This window comes from Cajanus cajan, chromosome 3 (genome assembly GCF_000230855.2).
Source record: "Cajanus cajan strain Asha chromosome 3, NIPB_CcT2T_4, whole genome shotgun sequence".
NCBI classification, from domain to species: domain Eukaryota; kingdom Viridiplantae; phylum Streptophyta; class Magnoliopsida; order Fabales; family Fabaceae; genus Cajanus; species Cajanus cajan.
In genome coordinates, this window is record NC_138519.1 from 476,244 (window position 1) to 500,886 (window position 24,643).

Sequence of the window (24,643 nt, forward strand, 5' to 3'; positions counted from 1 at the left end):
ACAATTGTTTTATACCATAATTCATCCTTCCTTAACATTAATATAAGCACCTCAAACCATTTATAAGATCAAACATTTAAAGGGTAAAACTATTTATCATCCTCATTCACAAATTACATTTTCACAACTTAACCTTCTAAGATATTGTGTGATCCAAACGTCCTATATAAAACTATATATATGATATCAATTTGATCTTAATTTTATTATAAAGATAAGACAATTATATCAAATTTCTATGTTGACCTCAAAAGTTAATTATTCTATCTACTATTTTTATAAAATACAAAATCATAACATTTTAGCCCAAATCTGACAGCTTGACCTCCGCTCACTAATTTGATCATAACTTGTGTTTTAGACATCTTTTTTAGGTGATTCCAACAAAATTTGAAAGATAACATCCAACACTACAACTTTTATGAAGATTAGAAAACCTAATTCTACCATTTAGGTATACTCGAATGACTTACAATTTTCACACATTACATTTTGCACACAGAATATGAGGTTCATCTTTTAACTCACATTACTCGATCATTCCTTAATATTTTTATATGATTCTTGAGTCTAAGTTATAGCCTAAAATGTATACTTTCTAACCCAGTAATCGAAACTCAATTTCATTAATCACACATAGAGAAATTACATAAATACCAAGGTATGTTCTTATCAGAATTTTCAGAACTTGGCACAACTCATATCCAAACTCTCTTCTTCCAATCCAATTAGTAAAAATATAAATTAAAGACTAATATTACTCTATTATACCATCAATTACTCAAATTTAATCTCAATTTCGAATAATTGCATATTCATAACATCTCCTCGTACAATTTCTAAAATGCATTCTTTTATGATTCCATGGATAACTCAAATCATATCAAGTGGGTTCATAACACCAAATTAACTATCAAAAATTATAATTAACATCAATAGGAGAGTTGAAGAATCATGGAATAAACGATAAATCACCAACAACATATAAAGTTTTGACATGTTCATATCTGCTTAGGTCGACAAGTATATAAAGGTTGAATTTATGATTCTTTGAGTTTTAGTGAGAGATTTCTCTAAGACAAATAAACTTATTATATATATATATATATATGTGTGTATGTAATTGGATGAGAACAATAATAATGCTAAAAATTAAACATAATAAAAGCTAAACATGTAGAAAAAGAAGGAAAAAAAAATGTGTGAAGAGACATGAAGAATTTATGTTTTCGTAAGTAAAAAAAGTAAAGATATCTAATCACCCATTTATACTAAAAATTGGGCCAATGCAACATCCAAAATTCCAAATCAATGAACATATACTATTAAACACAAATCCTAAAACAATCCTTTGAAAAATAAATGAACTACGTTTGACCGACATGGTGATTAAGTGGGTTTTGATCGATTTATTTTGTTAGACAATACATTTATTCTATTTCAAATCAAATCAATTCCATGCTTCAATGATTCAAAACTGAAGATAATTGAAGACTACACAAAAAATCAAAGGAAGAAGTCCTCCTACTCAAGAATTGCGCAAGAACAATTGTACTTAAAAACCATATTAATGTCATAAATCTATATGTACATATAACAAAAACACACCAAAATACCAAGTTTGTTCACTTAAATGGGTACTATATGACAAAACCCATAAATACAAAAATAAAACAAAACATAATAAAATTTAGATAAATCCTGAACAATTAATTCTATAGCATGTTCTCATGATTGATATCTTTCTCTTCCATCTGGTTTCATGCCCTTCTAGCTCACAACATGCAACACTTATAACCTTTTGTTCATTACTTGGGGCTGCTCTGGCTCTTGAAAGTCATACTTATGCAAGTTCAATAAATATTGTATCCTGTTTAAGTCAAATTTCAATGTTGAAAAAGGCCCAGAAAAAAAATATTGGATCAAAAGACATTGATAATTATAAAATAATGTGAATTGAAGTAAAATTGACATCACACTCACCGCTGGGAAAATTATTCCTAAGAAGTGATATTTGCTTTCCGTTGTAGATAGGATAATAGTCTGTGTAGGTAATTCGATTTTTGCACACTGCACAAAAATGCAACGTCAAAATGATTCTTATATACATAAAAGAAAACATTTATATTCACCAAAATAAATCTATTCACTCAACAGCAAATAGGAAAAAGATCTTATGTGAAAACTTAACATGGTCGTTATGACTCACCAAATTTTTGCTCATCAGATGGTGATACAAGTCAAGGTTGTTGAATTCAGTTGTGTGAAAGAACACATAATCTATAGGTCCACCAATAATCCTAAGTTCAAATGTTATTAAAAAATATAATAAGATTTCATCACAAAAGGTAATGTTTACTTAAAAAGTCAACAATAACATCGTATCATAAAATTACTTCAATGTATAGTTGACAGCATTTTTGGGTATGAAGATGACGATCTCTAGCCTACTCGACCATGCAGAAGTGAGTCTGCAATGAGAATTAAAAGTATAAGCACATTTAAACACTTTTATTTTTGTTTACAAGCAAAACAATTTTTTTGATGAGTATGTGATCAGGCTTTGATTGAACAAGACGTGCTCAAACTAAGATCCATAGAGTTTGACACATGTTGAATGATATCTAGTAACACCAAAACTTTTAAGAAAACTTAGGATTGCACAAGAGAAACCACTTACGAGGAGGGTGATGTTGGTTTGATCATGACCTGTATCAAAGGGAAAATAGATAGAAAATTTCAGTTATTATATTTAATTCTCATAGTTGTTATAATGCATGTTGCAAAAATAAAAAATAGGATCAAAATAGAAGTCCCTTCTGACATATTTCATCCATCAAATTAGACATTCTAAGCGAGAAATATTTTTCTACAATAAATTAAATATATCATACCCCTGCTTGATTAAAAGATGCACGATACGAGTAGTCATCTCTTCCGACCAAACATCCCTAGATGCACAAGAGAATATTCATCACAAAGCATCTTTATAAACAACATTGATAGATATTACCAAATTTAACATATCAAAGTAATTTATCTCTAACCACATGCGATATGTTTTTATCTAATAATATATTTAAAAATGATAAATAATTAATGTTAACATTACACGAACATAATAACATGTTAATTATCCAAACAAATATAAAGGAACAAATGGTTTATCGCTTCTCCTTTTATCTTAAAATGTTTGTTTTTCTTTAAGCAATTTCAAATAAGGCTTCAACCAAGGAACTGGGAAGCCATTGAGACAAATAAATTCACTTATGAATGTAGTTCGCAATATACCTTCCAATTCCTTTTTTTTTTTTTTTTTTTTTGAAATTATCATAGTATATTATGTTGGTCATGCATTTACCAAGATTGAGTCAACTTATTTTACCTCCCATGTTTTCACATAGCCTTGAACATCCATGAGAGGTGGTGGATGCAAAATATTTCTGTGATCTTTTTGTTGAGCATAGTATCTCATTGTAGGTGTACCTAATGGACCCAACTCAGTTATTTCAAATGGATGATGTCTTTGAAATTGTTGGTGACTATCACTGCTACTACTGGCACCACCACTATAAGGAAGCATCGGAAAGCTTGGTAACATGGTTGACTGAAATTGATTGAGCGAGTTTTCCATTGAATTAGGAAACATGGAATTTCCAAGTGAAGCACCAACTTGTGGAGGATCAAGTGGAAGTGGATCATGAGTTCCTAATCCGTCTATAGTGTTATTCCCACCACTAGGGTGTTGCCATCTAGAATTTGAATTGTTTTCTGAGGTGGGAATAGGGTTCACTACACCCACATTGCCAATAAGTTCTGGAGCTAGTCCTCTGGTTGCAGAAGTGGATGCTACCACTGGTTGAGGAAATGAGAAACCAGAACTTGAGAAGTTTTCTAGGGTGAGAATAGGATTCACTACACCCATGTTGCCTCCTAGTTCTTGATCTTGTCCTCTTGAAGACCTTTCTCCAATTATGGAAGTGGATGCTACCATGGGTGAATTTGAGGCTATATCATTTGCTACACTTTGTGCTGTAATATCCATAGTCACTTGTGCTGGTTCTCCTTATTAGGAAAATAAAAAGAATAATCTCGTTATGAAAGTAAAGTACAATGAGGGGCTAATATATATAGAACTTTATCAATCTGTAAAACATAAGAAAATATACAATAGTAATAAAATACTTAAAACACAATAATTAAGTATTTCTAATAATTAATTGGATATCTCAAATACCCCTTAAAGATGGAGAGTAGATAGTTAAGATTCCCAACTCATGAATAAATGTAGAAAAAAGAAGTGCCAGTGCATTAGCGAAGAGAACAACTAATTAATGATGGCTTTTGATATGAATCAACTTGATATAATTGAAATTTCTTGAATGAATTGATAATTAAAATACATATGTTTTGATTTTTATTATAAGTCAGGTTTAATACCAAGTTATTGACTGATAGATTGTCATAGAATATTATGGAAGACTCAATGGGAACTTCAAAATGGAGAATAAGTCTTTTAAGCCAAACTAATTCACTTGAAATAGAGGAAAGAAATATATATTCTTCCAAAAAAAAAGATTTGGACACTGTAGGATATTTCTTAAACTTCCAAAAGATCAATGCATTGTCAAGAAACACAAAACATCTGGAGGTGGAACATCTAGTGTCCTAACAACTACCCAACCAAAATTGACATAGGCAGTCAAGTTAAGAGGATTAAAAAATAGGAAAAAATAATCCTTGACCAAAAGTGGCTTTGAGGTATTTCAATGAGAGATGGACCACATGTAAGTGATGAATGTCAGGTTGTTACATGTATTGACTCAAGAACAATGAAACTAATATTTGGACTATAAATTGTCAAATACATTTGTTTTCCAACCATTCTGAGATAAAGTGAAGGGCCTGGTAAAAGTTCGCTATCAAAAGTTGTGAGTTTCATATTTGAATCCATAGGTAAACTCATAGGATTGCAATCTAGAGAACTAGTATCTTCAATCAAAGCCTAAGTGTATTTTTGTTCGGATAATGAAATACATTTAGAAGCATTTCAAGTTGCTCAACACTTTTTAACTTAAGCAAAGTCTGAAGTAAAAGTTGTACCTCATAATTCTCTCAAGAGATGACCTAACAAGTATAATATCATCAACTTAAACCAACAAAATCACAAGAGGGTTCCCCAAAATTGATGTAAAAAGGAATAATCATTCCTAGATTAGATGAATCCATGATTAAGAAAAACAACTAAAACTTGCAAAACCATTAACAAGAAGCTCATCATAGGTTGTAAAGTGACTTATTTAATTTGAAAAAAAACTTGTTATTATTTGCTCTGTATCCTAGGGATAACTTCACGTACATTTCCTTAAATAACTCACCATTAAGAAAAACATTATTGACATCTAATTGTATTAGGTGCCAATTTGTGGCTAGTGTAATAGTAAGAAAGACTTTGGTCGAAGTTAACTTAGCCATGGAAAAAAAGTATAAGAAAAATTAATGCCAGCTTGTTAAGTATAGCCTTTGGCTATCGTACGAGCCTTATATCTATCAGTAGTGTCATCGCTCTTGAATTTTACCTTGTACAACCACCTACACATTTGCACAATTTGGAAAAAGGGAGTGGTATGAATGACCATATACTATTGTACTCTAAGGCTTGAATCTCAACAATCATAATTGTACGCCACTCAAGAAATTTCATGACTTATTGAAAAGTTGGGTTTCAAATGTGGAAGATACTTGATTGACATAAATAGGGTATGAGGTAGACAAATTGGTCAAGGAGCAAAAATTAATGATAGGATATTGGCTAGTATATTGGGAAAAGACACACTTAGTTAGGTAAAATGGAGGACTGGTATTTCTATGTGGTTTGCTATGTTCGTATGGGACTATAGGGTGGAGTTGGTGAGTTTAAGGTACTAAAGAAGTATAAGTACAGTGAGGTGAGGTAAGGAAATTGAGGAAGGAACAAGTCCTAATTGTACTTGAGCAATAATTGGAGGTGGTTCTAAAATGATTTTTGATATGGGTAAGTTTCATATGGTTTAGGGTTTAGAGTTTAAAGACTCAGGAAATGTGACATATACAGAGGTAGAATGGAAGGAAATGGTTATTAGATATAAAATATAATCTTCTAATTTAACAAGAGGACAAATTTGGCATGAAGTAGACGAGAAATCACTAGACAAAAAAAAATGAGTTTTTTTACTCAAGATTTTAAGAATCTTATCAAAAATGTGCCCAAACCTCTAGAGTGCCAAATATTGGCATTACAATGTAAAGAATCAACATTCTTGAAAGAATTATAGTTGGATAAAACCAATTTTTTGGAAAAAAAATAAATAGAAGGCAAGACTGAATCCTTGTTAGACAAAACATAGAGGCCTTTAATGAGCTCATCCTTGTCAATCCTCTTGGAGTATGGCATCTTCTAACAAACAAAGAGTTTAGGGGAATAAAAGAAATATATTTGGAAGGATCATTTATAAGGGCACTAACAGATAGAAAATTGAAGGTAAATTGTGGAACATACATCACATTGTATAGAACCAAATCAGATGATAATTTAATGGTTCCGACAATAGTCATTGAAATTTTTTTTTTATCGGGCTAAGTGATATACTTACTAGAAATAGATTGATAAGAGGTGAATAAAAAGGGTTTACATGTTACATGAGCTCTTGCACTAGAATCAACAATTCAACAAATATTTGGAAAATGAAGAAAAGAAAAATTAATAAAAACTATAGTGATTGAGAATTCACTAATAGGTATTGTTGCATTTGATGCTTGATAAGAGGTTCATTAATTAACTATATTGCTGAGCTTTGAGTTGGAATTGAGGAGTAGATGATTCAACTAAAGCTTGATTAACAACCTTAACATTACAAGAAGATGACTTCTTGTAATTGGGTGGAAAACCATGTAGTCTATAGCATTTTTCCTACGAATGACTCAAGATTACACAATAATCACACAAAAGATTATTCCTTTTCGAGACCTTAGGTTTAGAAATGGATTGAGCTTTAATAACAAAAGTAAGAGGATTCTCATTAGGGGAAATCATAGGAACAACAAAATCCCCAATTTCTCGTTGTTTCTCATCTTGGAGAACAAGAGAAAAACCTTGTTGATGGGAAGAATTAGATCCATTGTAAGAATTTTTCCCTGAATAAAGGAAAATATTCATTTGGAGTCATCAAAAAATGTATACTATACTCCATCCGATTGAAATCAAACCAAGAATAGATGCCACCACAATTGCATGAATGTACAGGCTTGATTTCAATAGTAGATTCCCAATATGAGTGAAGGTAGGTATAGTAGTTGCTAACCAAGATGGTACCTTGCTGTAGTGCCGCAAGATAACACTTGAGCTGATATAGGAGGAGACCATTTTGTCACTCAAAACAATTCTGTAGGTCACTCAAATTGCACGCTTGCTTGCTTTTGTTTGGATAAAGAGTTCAAGATCCATGATGCAACAATGATGTTATTATGTTGCCAAAAAATTGGGTAAATATGAAGAAGGATCTAGGTCAAATCCATTGACAAAACCAAATTTGTTTTTGCCTAGAAGAGCCATTTTCATGAGTTTTTTTTTCCAAAGAATTGTAATTATTGTTGCACAAAAGGTGCGAAACAAGGACACATCTTGGGTCATCAAATGGGACAATGATAAAAGGAATGGAATCATCCATGATAGCCATAAAAAAAATGAGACCACAAAGTGCAAAAGAAATTAACAACTAATACTATTTTGGCAAGGTTTTAAAAATAGTTGCGTATCAGACATATAGTATGCAATATCCCAACATTGGAGGGTGGCAATACCATTTTAGATCACTATAATCTTAAGAGCATAAATTATGTGTAACAACTGCAACAAAACAGAGTAGCGGCCACAATAAAACTAAGACGCGCCGATAGAACGCTCAATTAGATTTCAATTACCTAAAACACCATTTTTAACCTAATAATTTAACCAAAATATAGAAAGCAGAAGAAGATTCATAAAAAGATCACAAAATCTACACCTTTTTCAAATCTTAAACTCAATAATTTCTAATTTTGAAAGGTCACAAAATTTCAAAATCATAATCAACCCCCTTGCTAACCTTGACCCTCCATTATGAAATCACTCTGGCCACCTGTGTCTACCTTCATTGTTTGAGAGATGTGAATACCAGCTAGGGTGTGTTTGTTTTTTCGTTTGGTACAATTAAATGTGACTTCATTTTAAAGTATAAAGACTCGTGCTTTTCCGTTACTTTGGAATGCACGCCATCAATTATACAAACACACTTAACGTGTGTTTGCTTTTCATTTTGAAACGTAATTGTATCGTTTCTCTCCACGTTAATATACAGATTTACGTAGAAGCAACTATTCATCATTTTAAGATGAACGTGAAAAACTACGTTAAAACGCGGATGCAAACACATGCTTAGTGTGTGTTTGGTTTATCATTCAAAATTCACAAAATCACGTCCAACGAGAAAGATAAAAAATATTATTTCTTAATTTGGTGCTTTAGAATGTGTGTTTATTCTATTTAACGAAATTCAACAATAAACCAAACATGCTCTTAGTTGTTGTAATGTGCCATTGAGATTTTTATAAAAGTGAAACAAAAAAAAAAGTACTTTAGAAAGAAAGATTAAATTGAGAGAAGGGTGAAATGGGAGACTTTTATTAGTTTATGTGACTTTAGCACGTGTAAGTTTAGTGAGTGAGACACGAAGTAAAGTGTGCGTAAAAAATGGGAATTGTGAAAAAAAATTAACAATTAAATATGAGAGAAGATAAGATTGTTAAAAGTGGAAATTATTTTTTCTTTGATGGAAGGACATATTAAAATGTAAAAATTCTTTAAGGGAGGAAAACATGAGAAATTTGTGAAGTATAAAATAAGTCTTTCCATGCTAATAAGCACTTTTTAATTTTAATAAATGTCTTTTACTATAATTTTATTTTAAATTGAAATTATTTATAGCAAAAATATTTCAACTTTTATCATATTTTTAATTTCTATATATAATGTTAACTTTAATTCCTATATTTTAAAATGGACTCTTAGGTTTTTATAATTTAAATATTAATTTAATGGAATTGCTGATACATATATAAATTATAGATGGCTTTTTACTTATATGAATTAGTAGTTACTTGGTCTTATTTTAATAATCTTTTTATTCTTTTGTTATCTTAAAATAATAGATAATGTTAATTATAGATTATTGTGTTTATATAATGATACAAAACATTTGTTTATAGTTTTATGGGAACTTGTATTACATTCACTTTTAAAAAGTATAATTTTTATGGAAACTTGTGTTGCATTCACACGGCAATAATGACAATCTTCGTCGCAAAATTCGCAAGGGGTACGTAACAATATTTTTTCTATTTTTTTTATAGTCGTTTTAACAATATTTTTTTTATTGTCACTTTTTTTAAAATTAACGATTTATTAATTTTTATTTTATTTTATTCTTGATAATTAATGTATATTTACTAAATAATATGTCTGTTTATTTCTAATGTATTATCTATTTCTTCTTCAACTACCTATATGAAGTTAATGTTGCATTTATGAGGGTAATATATTTTCAACAATATTATTCATTCATGAATTATTTTCTTTCCACAATATTCATTCAAGAATTAGGATATCCAAAAGACACAATTTACTTAAAAGTGTAATTAAATGGAGTATGTTACAGTTCACATGTGTATTCTAATAATCAATGCATTAATTCATGGACTTCTCAAAAAGTGCATAACAATAATAAGTGTATACAAATCAACAGTCAAGACTTGAATGCAAAAATAATAATAATAAAGGGTATAACAAGAAAGTAAGTAATAAATATTTTTGAAAACTAAAATATTAATCATTTTTTTAAGTCTCGTACAAATACCTTAAACGACTATCGGAAAAAAATAGAGAGTATTAGTATGCCACAAAATATTCTTTAATCCTTTCTAAAGCACGAGCTAGCTTCTCTTTTTTAGGCTATTTTTTTTTTGGTAGATGATAAGTATAACGTCCTTTGGTCACTATATAACATTATTTTAATCTTTGAAAAGAATTAGTTAATTAGATTAGGATGTAATAAATCCAATATAAATGTTTATATATATTTTTTAAAAGGAATGGGTGGAATTGACATAATCAATAAATCATATTTGTATGTAAAAGTGTAAAATTAAAAAATATAGAACTTAAGGAACTTCAAATAATTTACGCAATGTTTAAAGTGATAAATATTCTCATCATTGAGATGAACTAATAATCATATACTATAATATATCACTATATGTTAAATTAGAGATATATCATATAAATAGTATGACTTAATTGTAAAAATTAAGGACAATAGAGAAATATCGCAGAAATTGTAACTTATCTAATCAAATGATTTGAGATTTGTTGTTTGGCAAAGACCCCATCTCAAAAGCTAAGATCTCTAACTAAATTTTGGGGATAAAATTCCTAAAAGGAGAAGAGAATTATAACATCCTAACCTTTGAGATTGTAAAGCTATTTTTTAGATTTGTTATGCACTAAATATCGTAGGCATGAGATACCCCAACTAGAGGTGTTAAATAGGCTAGCCTGGCTTGACCTAACCTAATCTACATGAACCAAATGTTATTTTAAGTTAGGTTGACCTGACCAATATTTTTTTGGACTGCATTTTTTTACCCATGTCGAGCCATCAGGCCAAATTAGCCTAATTAAAAAAATACATTAAAAATAATATTCTTGAGAAAATGAGTTGATGTAGTCTTTTAAGCTCTCATTCTCCTAGATCCAAACATCACCTTCACTCCTTCTCCTCCAATGGAAGTTGACCGAACAATGATGAAGAAAAATGCTAGAAATGGTGTCACTCCTTCAATATGAAGAAGATAAATCGAACAAAGAACTCACCATAAGTGATGAATCACTTGATAAGAGTTTTAAAAGTTTTTTAACATAAGAATTCTTGGAGACTCTTTGAGGGAGTAATTTTTTACTCAAAATCTATATATACTCAAAAAGTGCGTGAACTACACATCTATATGGCCATATATAAGGTAGGGTAGTCTGTGAAACAAGCTAGGCTAACTAAGGTTAGAAATAACCTTGGTTAGCTTAGTTTAACTCCATGTGAGTTGGATTTTGAATTTGAATTCTCTTTCCCGCCCCCATAAAGTCACGTCCAAAATAGGGAGAATGAAACTCAAATTCTGTTCAAACTCAACACAAATGAAAAAGGAGGGAAGCATATAATAGGTGTGACAAGTGGGAAAGGCTAGGCTACACTAGGATGCAAAGTAACAACCATGCAACCTAGTAATGTGGAAGCCCATGTGCAGCCCACTAAGCACTTTTATAAATGCTAAACAAACCTTTTTCAAATGCTATATGAAACCCCTAACCTATAGGCAACATAAAACAAGACAATAGCCAAAATACAAGACTCAAGAAACCAGGACCCTAAAAATCAAGGTCCTATACCCTACAAACTATGGTCAAAATACAAGACCAAAAACATCCTTATACAATCACTACTAAAATGAATTACAAGTAAGAAAAATGTATAATAACGATAGGATCCCTCTAAGGTAGGGTAGGCCTCCAAAGATAGGATAACCTATAAAATAATAGTAAATGTTTTACAATTCTTTAAGCCAACTTTATCAATCTTTACCCTTTTTGGACTTATCTCTTCCAAAGTGATCCTTGGAAAGTAGGTTTTCATCAAAAAATAAATCTATTTTGATAATAAAAATATATATAACATGATTAATTAATACTATATACTATTATGAAACAACGGTAAGCTCTCTCTTTGTGCTAGGCAAAATTTCCATTGTATCTAAATCATCCTCTATACTATCAAAGATATCAACATTTATGAGTACAAAATTCAAAATTAAACAAGTTTACTCATTCAATTTACAGCTTCTACAACAAATTATAAAGTAGTAATAAGTCAACATAATTCTTAGTAATATACTTAGTATTTGGTAAGAGTTGGAACTAAGGGTAACACCAACAATAGACAATAAAACAACAAATGATAACTGAAATGAGATAGAAAAAATGTCATAACAAAAAAAAAAGACTTATTAGCAACGTAAATATATTTGAACAATTGAGTAGAAAAAATCAAATCATAAAGAGAAAGAAGGTTTCTTACAAAGTAAAGTGGTACCTAATAATTTCTTGGTTTAGGCAGTGATGATGATTTGTTATTATCACTTTGTGAGCTTTGTGTAATATTCCAAATTTGAGATACAATATTCTTAATTTATATGTTATAGAATTTTATAATATTATAATTACATATATATTAAATAAATAATTAAATTAATTAGTATAAATAAATAATGTTTTATTTTATGTTCAGTAAGATTAATAAATAAATATATATATATAGATAAACAATACGTATGGGTGTAAAAAAAAAATGATAATTACTAGGATATTAAGCCTGTACGCACGATTGTTATGATAAAGTTTTAGGTGCAGGTGCAATGTGCAGCAAGGTGAATGTGCAATGTGGCAAAACATTTAAGAGGCTTAGACGTAAGCAATTACGTGAAAATAGCACAGCAGAGAATATACATTCGTGGCAAAAATTTACTGATCAGATGTGAAAAAAAATCATTACGGGGATAAAAAAAAATTGTACCTCAAATCCGTGATAAAAATTTCATCTCAAATCCGTGAATTCAGTAAGTCTTCCTTCTCTATAAATAGGCCTCCGTTACAGTAAAAATTAGGCACGCAGCAACAACAATAAAATCAAAAGAGAAGAGAGAACGAGAGAAAATAGAAAAAATCACAGCGTAAGAAGATAAAAGTCTGAGACGTGTGCATTTCGAGGTAAGGGGGAGGAGAACCTTATCTCTTTTAAATTTTATCTACTCCTATTTTTATTTATTTATGTTATTTTTTTTATGTATGTTTATTTAGTGGGGTGTCCCTAACCTCATTTATTTGCTTAACCTTTGATTATTTTTGTCTATAATAATTATTAAGGTGTTCATATTTTATATTGTTTCATTATTTTATAATGATGGTCATTTTTATTTATATCATTGGTATTCTTAATATATTCTTTGTACATAGATATATTTATTGTAAATATATTTATAATCAACTATGTTATAGTTGTGATATCTTGGACTCGTTTTGTTGTTATTTCTTCACGTATTTATGAAGATAAATATTGTTCTATGGCCATAGAAGATAAAGTTTGAATTATTTGTAGCTGGAGGTTTGACCTTGGGGATTTAAATGAGTAAGAAATGAAGGTGAAATATCCTATTGTTGATTAAGGTGAAATATCCTTTTATTGGTTGATGTTATGATGATGCTCATTTATCCTGACTAGTCACTACAAGTATAATTCAAATTTTATTGTATCATGAAAATTTAATATATGATCTGTATATATATTTATATATATATATATATGTGTTTAATATTGATTATAAATAATTCTGTATATTCTTTTGAGTTATTATATTTATTGGATATTGTTCTTACTCCTTTCTTTTCTTTGTTTTTATAAATCAAATATATTACAAAATAGATGGATCTACTTTGGATTCCAGATCATTTTGCAGTTGATATAGCTGTGGTATTCCTTGGAAGGAATTGGAATGTGGAGGCTATTTGATGAATCTATTACAATTTTTGTAAATTTATTTTCACTATCAATGTAAATATTGTAATAAAAGTGAAAGAAAAACATATTGTGTAAAATAATACATTATTGTAAATATCTTAGAATGATATATCATGTATTAAATTCACAAAATATGATTGTTCTTTATCTTTATCTTTATTAAAAAAAAATATATTGTTAACGATATAATTGTGAAAATATTATATAAGAAAATATATAATTATTATTATATAAATTGGGCGTTAGAATCGGACGTTATATTAAGTGGTATCAGAGCAACTTTCCATGTGTAACTTGGGGAAATGCGCTAACCATGTTTCTAGTATAATAACTAATCTATAAATTTCAGATGGCAGGAAGGAGAAATACAGAACTGACTGAGGCTGTGCAGGCTATTCGAGACATGGCTGCCGCCTTGTTAAGGAATCAACAACCGGAAAGAATAGGGGAGTCACAGGGACTAATAGAATTTAGAAACAATAAACCTTCTCAATTCGATGGAGGATATAATCCTGAAAAGGCTGAGTTATGGATAAAAGAAATAGAAAAAATATTTCGAGCCATGAACTGTCCGGATAACCAAAAAGTGAACTATGCAGTGTTTATGTTAGTAGGAGAAGCAGAATATTGGTGGGATAGTACTAGGAGATTATTAGAAGGTGGAGGAATAATTATTACATGGGAAGTATTTAGAGCTAAATTTTTTGAAAAATACTTTCCTAATGATGTTAGGAGAACTAAAGAAATAGAATATATGCAGTTAAAACAAGGAAACATGACAGTGGGAGAATATGCCTCTAAGTTTGAGGAATTGGGAAAATACTCTACTTTCTTTTATCACCCTGATGAGAGAATGAAGTGTATTAAATTTGAAGATGGACTTAGACCCGAATTAAGAAAAGCAGTAGGGATATTAGAAATCTCTGATTTTCCTACATTGATACACAAGTGTCGATTTCTAGAAGGTTTTGATTATAATAAGGATAATAGACCAAAATCCTTTGGCCCTCAGTTTAATAAGAAAAAGAATAATGAAGGAAAACCTTATGACCGACCACAAGGGAAACCCCAATCTTCTCAATTTGCAGGAAATTCCAGTAGACCCATGAATAATCAAGCTAAGTGTCTTAAGTGTGGACAGGGTCATTATACTAAAGACTGTCATCTCAAAGGACCTGTTTGTTTCAAGTGCGGAAAGCCTGGTCATGTATTTTCTGAGTGTGGACAACCAAAGGTAACCGCAAATACCTCTGGACCTAAGCCGAGACCTCCTACAACTGGAAGAGTTTACACCATGACCGGAACTGAAGCTGCTCAAAACAACGATCTAATACAAGGTAAATGTTTCATTAAAGGCAAAACTTTAAATGTACTATATGATTCAGGCGCAACTCATTCTTTTATCTCCAATGATTGTGTTCAAAACCTCCAATTACCAATTTCTTCTTTAGAAAATAATCTAATTGTTTCAACCCCTACAAATAAATCTGTTATTGCCAATAAAGTTTGTTCAGACTGCCCTATTTTTATTGGTGATAAAAAATTTCTTGTAAATTTGATTTGCTTACCTTTATCACAATTAGATGTGATTTTAGGTATGGACTGGTTATCTTCCAACCATGTTCTTCTCAATTGTGCAGAAAAGTCTATCATATTTTCTGATTCTAAGGACCTATCGATTTCATTATCTAAACCAATAAACAAAATTTCTTAGGGTAAAATTCAAGGATATTTAATCTTATCTTCTATGGAAGCTAAAAAGGAAGTCAACTTGAAAAACATGGCTGTTGTTCAAAATTTTCCTGAAGTTTTTCCTAATGATATACCTGGTTTGCCACCTGACAGAGAGATTGAATTTTCGATTGATTTAATACCTGGAACTGGACCAATTTCAATGGCACCTTATAGGATGTCACCTTCTGAGTTGGCGGAGTTGAAGAAACAATTAGAAGAATTACTTGAAAAACAATTCATACGTCCTAGTGTATCACCTTGGGGTGCTCCTGTTTTGTTAGTTAAAAAGAAAGATGGAAGCTTTAGGCTGTGTGTGGACTATCGGCAATTAAATAAGTTTACCATAAAGAATAAATACCCTCTTCCTAGGATAGATGATTTGATGGATCAATTGAGAGGAGCCACTGTGTTTTCTAAGATAGATTTAAGATCAGGATATCATCAAATCAAAGTAAAAACAGAAGACATACAGAAAACTGCATTTAGAACAAGGTATGGTCATTATGAGTATCAAGTGATGCCTTTTGGAGTAACCAATGCCCCTGCAGTGTTCATGGATTATATGAATAGGATTTTTCGTCCATATTTAGACCATTTTGTGGTGGTCTTTATAGATGATATCCTCACATATTCTCGAACTCATGAAGAACATGAAGAACACCTTCAAACTGTTCTCCAAATCCTAAAAGATAAACAATTGTATGCCAAACTTTCTAAGTGTGAATTTTGGTTAGAAGAGGTTAAGTTTTTAGGTCATGTGATCTCCAAAGACGGAGTGTCTGTGGATCCGTCTAAAGTAGAAGCAGTTCTACTATGGGAACCTCCAAAGACCATAACAGAAATTCGTAGTTTCTTAGGGTTGGCAGGATATTACAGGAGATTCATTGAGGGATTTTCTAAAATAGCTATGCCTTTAACTCAACTCACCAAGAAAGGACAACCCTTTGAGTGGACAGAGAAATGTGAGAATAGTTTTCAAGAACTTAAGAAAAGATTAACCACTGCACCAGTATTAGCCTTACCCAATCCTAATGGACAATTTGTCATATTTTGTGATGCCTCAAAAATGGGATTAGGGTGTGTTCTTATGCAAGATAGAAGGGTAATAGCATATGCTTCTAGACAATTGAGAGCTCATGAAAAGAATTATCCAACTCATGATCTAGAACTAGCTGCTATTGTTTTTGCACTCAAAATATGGAGACATTATGTGTATGGTGGTAAGTTTGATGTTTTCAGTGATCATAAGAGTTTAAAATATTTGTTTGATCAAAAAGAATTGAATATGAGGCAAAGAAGGTGGATGGAATTTTTGAAAGATTATGATTTTGAATTACATTACCACCCAGGGAAAGCCAATGTTGTGGCTGATGCACTGAGTAGAAAATCTTTACATATCTCTTCATTAATGATTCATGAGATGAATTTGATAGAAAAATTTAGAGATATGAATTTATCAACTACAGTAAGTCAGGATAGAATACAATTGCATGCGGTTCAAATTACTAGTGACTTACATGGACAAATTGGTGAAGCTCAGGTAGCTGATGAATTCATTCAAAAGAAAAAGAGATTATTGGGGCAGAAAGATGGTGAAAAGTTTAATATAGATCAAAGAGGAGTTTTGAGATTTAATGATAGGATATGTGTACCCAATGATTCAGAGATTAAGAAAATAATTTTAGGTGAGGCACATAAGAGCAAGTTGAGCATACACCCTGGGGCAACAAAGATGTATCAAGATCTCAAAAGAATGTTTTGGTGGCCCGGAATGAAAAAGGAAATAGCACGATATGTGGCTACATGTTTGACTTGTCAGAAGGCTAAGATAGAACACCAAAAACCAGCAGGAATGTTACAACCCTTAGATATACCTGAATGGAAATGGGATAGTATAGCAATGGATTTTGTAGTTGGTTTACCACGAACAATTCATAAGTATGATTCCATATGGGTTATCATAGATAGGCTGACAAAATCTGCTCACTTCTTACCCATCAACATTAGGTATTCTCTAGAAAAATTGACTGAACTGTACATAAGGGAAATTGTAAGACTGCATGGTGTACCATCTAGTATAATATCTGATAGAGATCCTAGGTTCACTTCTAAATTTTGGGGAAGTTTACATCAAGCATTAGGAACTAAGCTTCGCCTTAGTTCTGCATATCATCCTCAAACAGACGGACAATCAGAAAGAACCATTCAATCCTTAGAAGATTTATTGAGAGCTTGTGTGTTAGAGAATTCTGGTAGTTGGGATCAATATCTGCCTTTGATTGAATTCACTTATAACAACAGTTTCCATTCTAGCATAGGTATGGCACCCTATGAAGCTCTATATGGGAGAAAATGTAGAACTCCTTTGTGTTGGTTTGAGACAGGAGAAAATTTAATCTTGGGTCCTGAATTGGTGCAACAAACCACGGAAAAGATCAAAATGATTCGAGAAAAATTGAGAACAACTCAAAGCAGGCAGAAAAATTATGCTGATAAAAGAAGACGACCTCTTGAATTTCAAGAAGGTGATCATGTATTTTTGAAAGTTACACCAACAACTGGAATTGGTAGGGTAATAAAATCAAAGAAACTCACACCTCGATTTATTGGTCCTTATCAAATCCTCAGAAAAATAGGTCCTGTTGCTTATCAAATTTCCCTACCTCCTTCTCTTTCAAATCTTCACAATGTTTTTCATGTGTCTCAATTAAGAAAATATATTTCTGATCCATCTCATGTAATAATGCCTGATACAGTACAGTTAAAGGATAACCTTACATTTGAAACAATGCCTGTACAGATCACAGACAGGAGGATCAAGCAGTTGAGAGGCAAACAGATTTCACTGGTAAAAGTCATTTGGAATGATGTTACTGGAGATACTACGTGGGAATTGGAAGATAAAATCAGGGAAAACTATCCTTATTTATTTTAAGCAATAAAAATTTCGAGGACGAAATTTCTGTAAGTGGGGAAGAATTGTAATATTCCAAATTTGAGATACAATATTCTTAATTTATATGTTATAGAATTTTATAATATTATAATTACATATATATTAAATAAATAATTAAATTAATTAGTATAAATAAATAATGTTTTATTTTATGTTCAGTAAGATTAATAAATAAATATATATATATATAGATAAACAATACGTATGGGTGTAAAAAAAAATGATAATTACTAGGATATTAAGCCTGTACGCACGATTGTTATGATAAAGTTTTAGGTGCAGGTGCAATGTGCAGCAAGGTGAATGTGCAATGTGGCAAAACATTTAAGAGGCTTAGACGTAAGCAATTACGTGAAAATAGCACAGCAGAGAATATACATTCGTGGCAAAAATTTACTGATCAGATGTGAAAAAAAATCATTACGGGGATAAAAAAAAATTGTACCTCAAATCCGTGATAAAAATTTCATCTCAAATCCGTGAATTCAGTAAGTCTTCCTTCTCTATAAATAGGCCTCCGTTACAGTAAAAATTAGGCACGCAGCAACAACAATAAAATCAAAAGAGAAGAGAGAACGAGAGAAAATAGAAAAAATCACAGCGTAAGAAGATAAAAGTCTGAGACGTGTGCATTTCGAGGTAAGGGGGAGGAGAACCTTATCTCTTTTAAATTTTATCTACTCCTATTTTTATTTATTTATGTTATTTTTTTTATGTATGTTTATTTAGTGGGGTGTCCCTAACCTCATTTATTTGCTTAACCTTTGATTATTTTTGTCTATAATAATTATTAAGGTGTTCATATTTTATATTGTTTCATTATTTTATAATGATGGTCATTTTTATTTATATCATTGGTATTCTTAATATATTCTTTGTACATAGATATATTTATTGTAAATATATTTATAATCAACTATGTTATAGTTGTGATATCTTGGACTCGTTTTGTTGTTATTTCTTCACGTATTTATGAAGATAAATATTGTTCTATGGCCATAGAAGATAAAGTTTGAATTATTTGTAGCTGGAGGTTTGACCTTGGGGATTTAAATGAGTAAGAAATGAAGGTGAAATATCCTATTGTTGATTAAGGTGAAATATCCTTTTATTGGTTGATGTTATGATGATGCTCATTTATCCTGACTAGTCACTACAAGTATAATTCAAATTTTATTGTATCATGAAAATTTAATATATGATCTGTATATATATTTATATATATATATATGTGTTTAATATTGATTATAAATAATTCTGTATATTCTTTTGAGTTATTATATTTATTGGATATTGTTCTTACTCCTTTCTTTTCTTTGTTTTTATAAATCAAATATATTACAAAATAGATGGATCTACTTTGGATTCCAGATCATTTTGCAGTTGATATAGCTGTGGTATTCCTTGGAAGGAATTGGAATGTGGAGGCTATTTGATGAATCTATTACAATTTTTGTAAATTTATTTTCACTATCAATGTAAATATTGTAATAAAAGTGAAAGAAAAATATATTGTGTAAAATAATACATTATTGTAAATATTTTAGAATGATATATCATGTATTAAATTCACAAAATATGATTGTTCTTTATCTTTATCTTTATTAAAAAAAAATATATTGTTAACGATATAATTGTGAAAATATTATATAAGAAAATATATAATTATTATATAAATTGGGCGTTAGAATCGGACGTTATACTTTGTGTCTATCTTCTTTGAAAAACGGAATAGAGATGATGAGTCACAATGTCAAGCCATCAAGGGGGCAATGAGATTATGGGAGCGATGAAACTCTCATAGTGGCTAATCCTAACCCTAAACTTGTAAGCACAAACAAATACAAAATAAAAGAATATTACTGTTGAAGTATTATTTTTTTCCTATTATTTTATAACACATTATAAAGTGATGTTAATTTGGATTATTTCAATGATTAGTTTAACAAGTCAGTCTGTAAGCTTGCAGGTTAGTCTAATCTGAACCCATTTGGTTTGTCGGGCTTAGTGGGTTAGGCCAAAATAGTTTGATTCTATTTAGGTTATTCTTTTTAAGACTCAACTTAACCTTATTTTTGGGTTAACCAAGCCAGTCCATCGAGTTGAGTCCAAATTGACAACTCTAATCCCAACAACTCATTCACTTGGTTTCATGTCTTTCGTTTGTTTTACAAGGTTATTGGTCATCAACTCAAAAAATTTCACAAGTAAAGTTGTAAAATTAAGTTTGACTAGATGGGTAAGCTTGACTAGCCCATTAATAAGGCTAGATTTGACCTTAATAAAGATGGTCTAAATAACATCAACCCATATTATCCCAACTCACATTACCTGATAGGGCAAATGGCCTTAAGCCAGATTGACCGCTAAACTCTAGATTGACTCGATAGAAAAACATTTTTAAAAATATTTTAATATTAATAATAATTGTTAAAAAAATACATAAATTAAAATATAAGGTTAAATATATTTTTGATCCTCTAAAAAATTGAATCTATTTGGATTTAGTTCCTAAATTTTTTTTCTTGATTTTAGTCCCTCAAAATTTATATAATATCTATTTTTAATTCTTTTTTAAACACTATTAATTTTTGTTGTTAAAATAGGTCATCTCAACATCCAAATCACCATTAATTTTACTAATGTAAATTTTTTTAATTAAAAATATTAGTTATTTTAAGATTAATTTAGGTTTTAGGATAAAAGTTAATTTTACATTAAAAAATTTTACGGTTCACTCTTAGATGTATGTATGGGGGTTCTAGTAATTCTTTTTTTTTTCTTTTACTTGAATAAAGAGTCTCCCACTAAACTCTAATAAAATTTTCTCACAAATTAAAATCAAAATTTTAATTTTTTTCTCCACTGGCATGACCGTGTCCATAAATAGTCAATTTCACACTTTCATCAACAACCATCTAAGCTCTAAATTCTCAATTATTGGTGGCACTCTTTCACTTGTAGCAATTCTCAAAGCCCTAAACATGCAAATTACTCTAAACAATGCTCATTCTTCTCCCTCCCTAAGTTTCAAGGTGTCACTTTTCAGAAACAAAAGGCTCTTAGCTTCCTTTGCTGAAGGTAAAAGTAAAATAAAGAAACAAAAAACAAAATAGAGCACTTCTAAAGTCTCCGTGTCTGGGTCTAAGAGTGAATAGTGAAAAGTTTTAAGTATAAAATTTATTTTTATTCTAAAATTGAACTTAATCCTAAAATAATTAACATTTTAAATTAAAAAGTTTCTATGTTAGTAAAACTAATGGTGATTTAGGTGTTGGGATGACCTATTTGAACAACAAAGGTTAACAACGTTTAAAAAATGATTAAAAATAGGTATCATATAAATTGGAAAACTAAAATCAAAGAATTTTTTTTTGAGGGACTAAAACCAAATAGAGCCAATTTTTTGAGGACCAAAAACATATTTAACCCTAAAATATAACACATTGAAATATAAACTTTGAGCTGTATTCTTAATTCCTTCCTTCATCTTTGAAAAAAAGTATAGAAGAAAAAAAAGTAAAATAAATTCAATTTCACTCTTGATTTCATAAATGTAATATATATATATATATAAATTTATTTATCTTATTTATTATAATTTATTTACCTTTATCTTTTATTTTATCAATAAAATAATTATTTTGCAACTCCTCAAATTCAAAACATTCATATTTTCACTAAAATGAATTAATAATAATAAATATTAACTAATTAAAAAAACATATTTAATTTTATTTTAATTTTTTATATTAAATCATTGTTAATTTTTATTTATTTTAATTAAGGGAAATTTGGCACAATATAAGTCATGTTGGGCAAAAAAATAACAATCCTAAAGTAATATCGATCAGGCGAACCTAACTTAAAATCATCAATTGGCCTGTGTAGGTTGGATTGGATCGAATATGCCTGTTCTGTTTGACAACTCTATTCATGAGAGTCGTAAGGTGGAGGTGGAGCATGTTGGAACTATTTAAAGACATGAAAGTCTTATCTTACAAAGGTTTTTTTTTCTTCTTTATAACAATAGGCATTGAAAATTTATTATAAGAATATTGATGAAACAAAGTTTCATGAAAAATAGCTCACTTAAAAGAAAAGTGTATAGTCATGTTTGTTGAAAAAGAATTGTATAGTGATCATTCAATTAAACAAATTTCTAGTTTGTTTAACACATTTGTATATGTTTATGTTTGTGTTTACATATTATTTTCCTTATGATTAACCTACACACATTCTTTAAGAAAAAGAATAGTATTCTTATTTACTTTTATGTTGAATGGATCTTGTTCTTACTCTCTTTGAAATAAGACAAGTAAGGATATTCACATGTTTACCCTTTATGTTAATTGTATTTCAAATCACCTTGTTAATTGTGTGATAATTTTAGTGTACCAAATTTGTGTCTCTTTAGAAATATGACCTAGATTTGCCCCTACATTAAAAATTTAAGGAGAGACTAATTATTTTTTTTAAAAGTAATTTGACAATGCTATCAAGTGTCCCAAATGTTGTCCTAGAGTATGTGATTTTCTTCTACTTCTCTCGTCATCCTTTTCATTTTCCTTTCTTCCTCTTAAATATCTCTGCTATCCTTTCTCTTTAAGTCACAATGAAGCACCTTGTGCACTTGTCTTAATGATAGACCCCTTAATGGGCCATTTCCTTAGCAAACTTTTTCTCGTTTATTACTAAAACTCATTTTATTTTGTTAATTATTTCATAATTATCTATACCTATTAATAAAGGAGATTAGAGTATGTAATAACTTTTGGTCCCCACTTTTTAGTAGATCATTATATCTCTCAGATTTTATACCATTAATAAAAAGGATTGGAGTATGTAATTACTTTTGGTCTCCACTTTTTAGTGGACCATTATATCCCTCAGATTTTATACCATTAATAAAAAGGATTGGTGTATGTAATCACTTTTGGTCTCCACTTTTTAGTGGACCATTGTATCCTTCAAATGTAATTTCCTTTATATCTTATGTAAATAAATATTCACAATCTTTTAATTTTAAGTTTATGTATAATTATTAGAAACACAAAGTATTTGGGCCTCTCTAATATTTAATAAAATCTATTTTAACGGAATGTTACCTATACATAAGTCTAATCATAAATTTGTTTGGGTTAGATGATGAGAATGACTTAGGTTGATTTATATTTGATCCAATCAACTCCATGTTTAATTTGGTGAAAGCCAATTGACAAAATTTATTTCTAACATTATAACTCTAGTTATATTTTTATAGTAGAGTTCCATTTTGTAAATAATAAAAAAAAGACTAGAGTTTCATTTGTGTCTCTACAATTTTTTTTTTGTTCTTCTTAATTTTCTATCAGTCTCCTTTACGAGTCTGTGCCATTTAGTTGAAATTGAAAAAAAAAAAAAAAGTTATGCAAAAAGTATTAGGGATTTAATTTTGGAGGTTATAATATGACACATAAAATTTTTCCTTTATGCGTAAATTTAATTTCTTCTCTCATTTTATAAGAGAACATTAGTGTCATTTTCTTTAAGAAATGAAAAATAATAATGAAATAATTGATTTGAGAAAAGTTATTTATTTATTTATTTATTACTTTTAACTATAAAGTTCTTTTCATTTTGTTTTCTATTTCCAAAATCTTTTATAAAGAATAGTAAAAATAAAAACATAAACAAAAAAATAAAAAAAAAATATTTTTTATTATTTTCAACCAAAAAAAAATGAAAATGGAAAACATAATAAAAAAAACCTAACATTTTCATAACTAAAAAAATTAAAACAAACATAAAACTTAAAATACTTTCCCAAACCTAACATGTACAATACTTGAATTTCTATGCTAAAAAATGCAGAACTATTTCTTCGGATGCCTTCACTTATATTGTGTGGATTATATGAATGAATACATATTATGGAAACTTCGAGACACGATGATACGAGAACTTCATAAGCCATATCTTCATTTCTTGATACATACGGAGCCTAAAACGAGTGTTGGTTATTAAATGGGTCCATTTTTCCAATTCTTTCTCGGTTATAATCAAACCGTTATCCTTTGTTTTTTGTTTGTTTTTACTAATAATGGAAGCAAATATGTGTACAAATAGGAAAAAAAAAAGAAAGAAAAAAAAGAAAAAAAACAAACGGAAAAGCCATGGTTGGTCATTAGAGTTGGCATTTCTAAGACCACACATAGGAATTGTGGCATTTCTTTGATCACTTTGTCTCCTTCTATTTCTGACCAGTTAGTGATAA

At 29.8% G+C, this 24,643-nt stretch overlaps 1 protein-coding gene across 4 annotated transcripts; it reads right to left on the minus strand.

Moving 5' to 3' along the window:
* Positions 1 to 1,535: 1,535 nt before the first annotated feature.
* Positions 1,536 to 8,321, minus strand: LOC109805307 (uncharacterized). 4 transcript variants are annotated; one of them, XM_020367342.3, is made up of 8 exons: positions 8,124 to 8,321; positions 3,386 to 4,056; positions 2,895 to 2,951; positions 2,681 to 2,709; positions 2,397 to 2,471; positions 2,210 to 2,300; positions 1,984 to 2,070; positions 1,536 to 1,870 (listed from the first exon to the last, which is right to left on the minus strand). In XM_020367342.3, exons 1-8 carry the CDS (start codon positions 8,170 to 8,172, stop codon positions 1,844 to 1,846), a joined length of 1,086 nt encoding a protein of 361 aa, XP_020222931.1. In that variant the 5' UTR covers positions 8,173 to 8,321; the 3' UTR covers positions 1,536 to 1,843. The 4 variants fall into 4 exon arrangements, with proteins under 4 accessions (XP_020222931.1, XP_020222930.1, XP_020222933.1 ...); XM_020367341.3 differs by having other exon boundaries at positions 3,386 to 4,065; positions 8,124 to 8,316; XM_020367344.3 differs by having other exon boundaries at positions 3,386 to 4,065; positions 8,043 to 8,202.
* Positions 8,322 to 24,643: the final 16,322 nt, after the last annotated feature.

Coding starts and splice junctions, on each gene's coding strand:
- LOC109805307 (XM_020367341.3), bottom strand. CDS start 8,172: ATGAAGGTAGACACAGGTGGCCAGAGTGATTTCATAATGGAGGGTCAA. Junction 2,952..3,385: donor GCTATGTGAAAACATGGGAG/GTAAAATAAGTT, acceptor TTGTGCATCTAG/GGATGTTTGGTCGGAAGAGA. Junction 2,301..2,396: donor GCTGTCAACTATACATTGAA/GTAATTTTATGA, acceptor ATTTGAACTTAG/GATTATTGGTGGACCTATAG.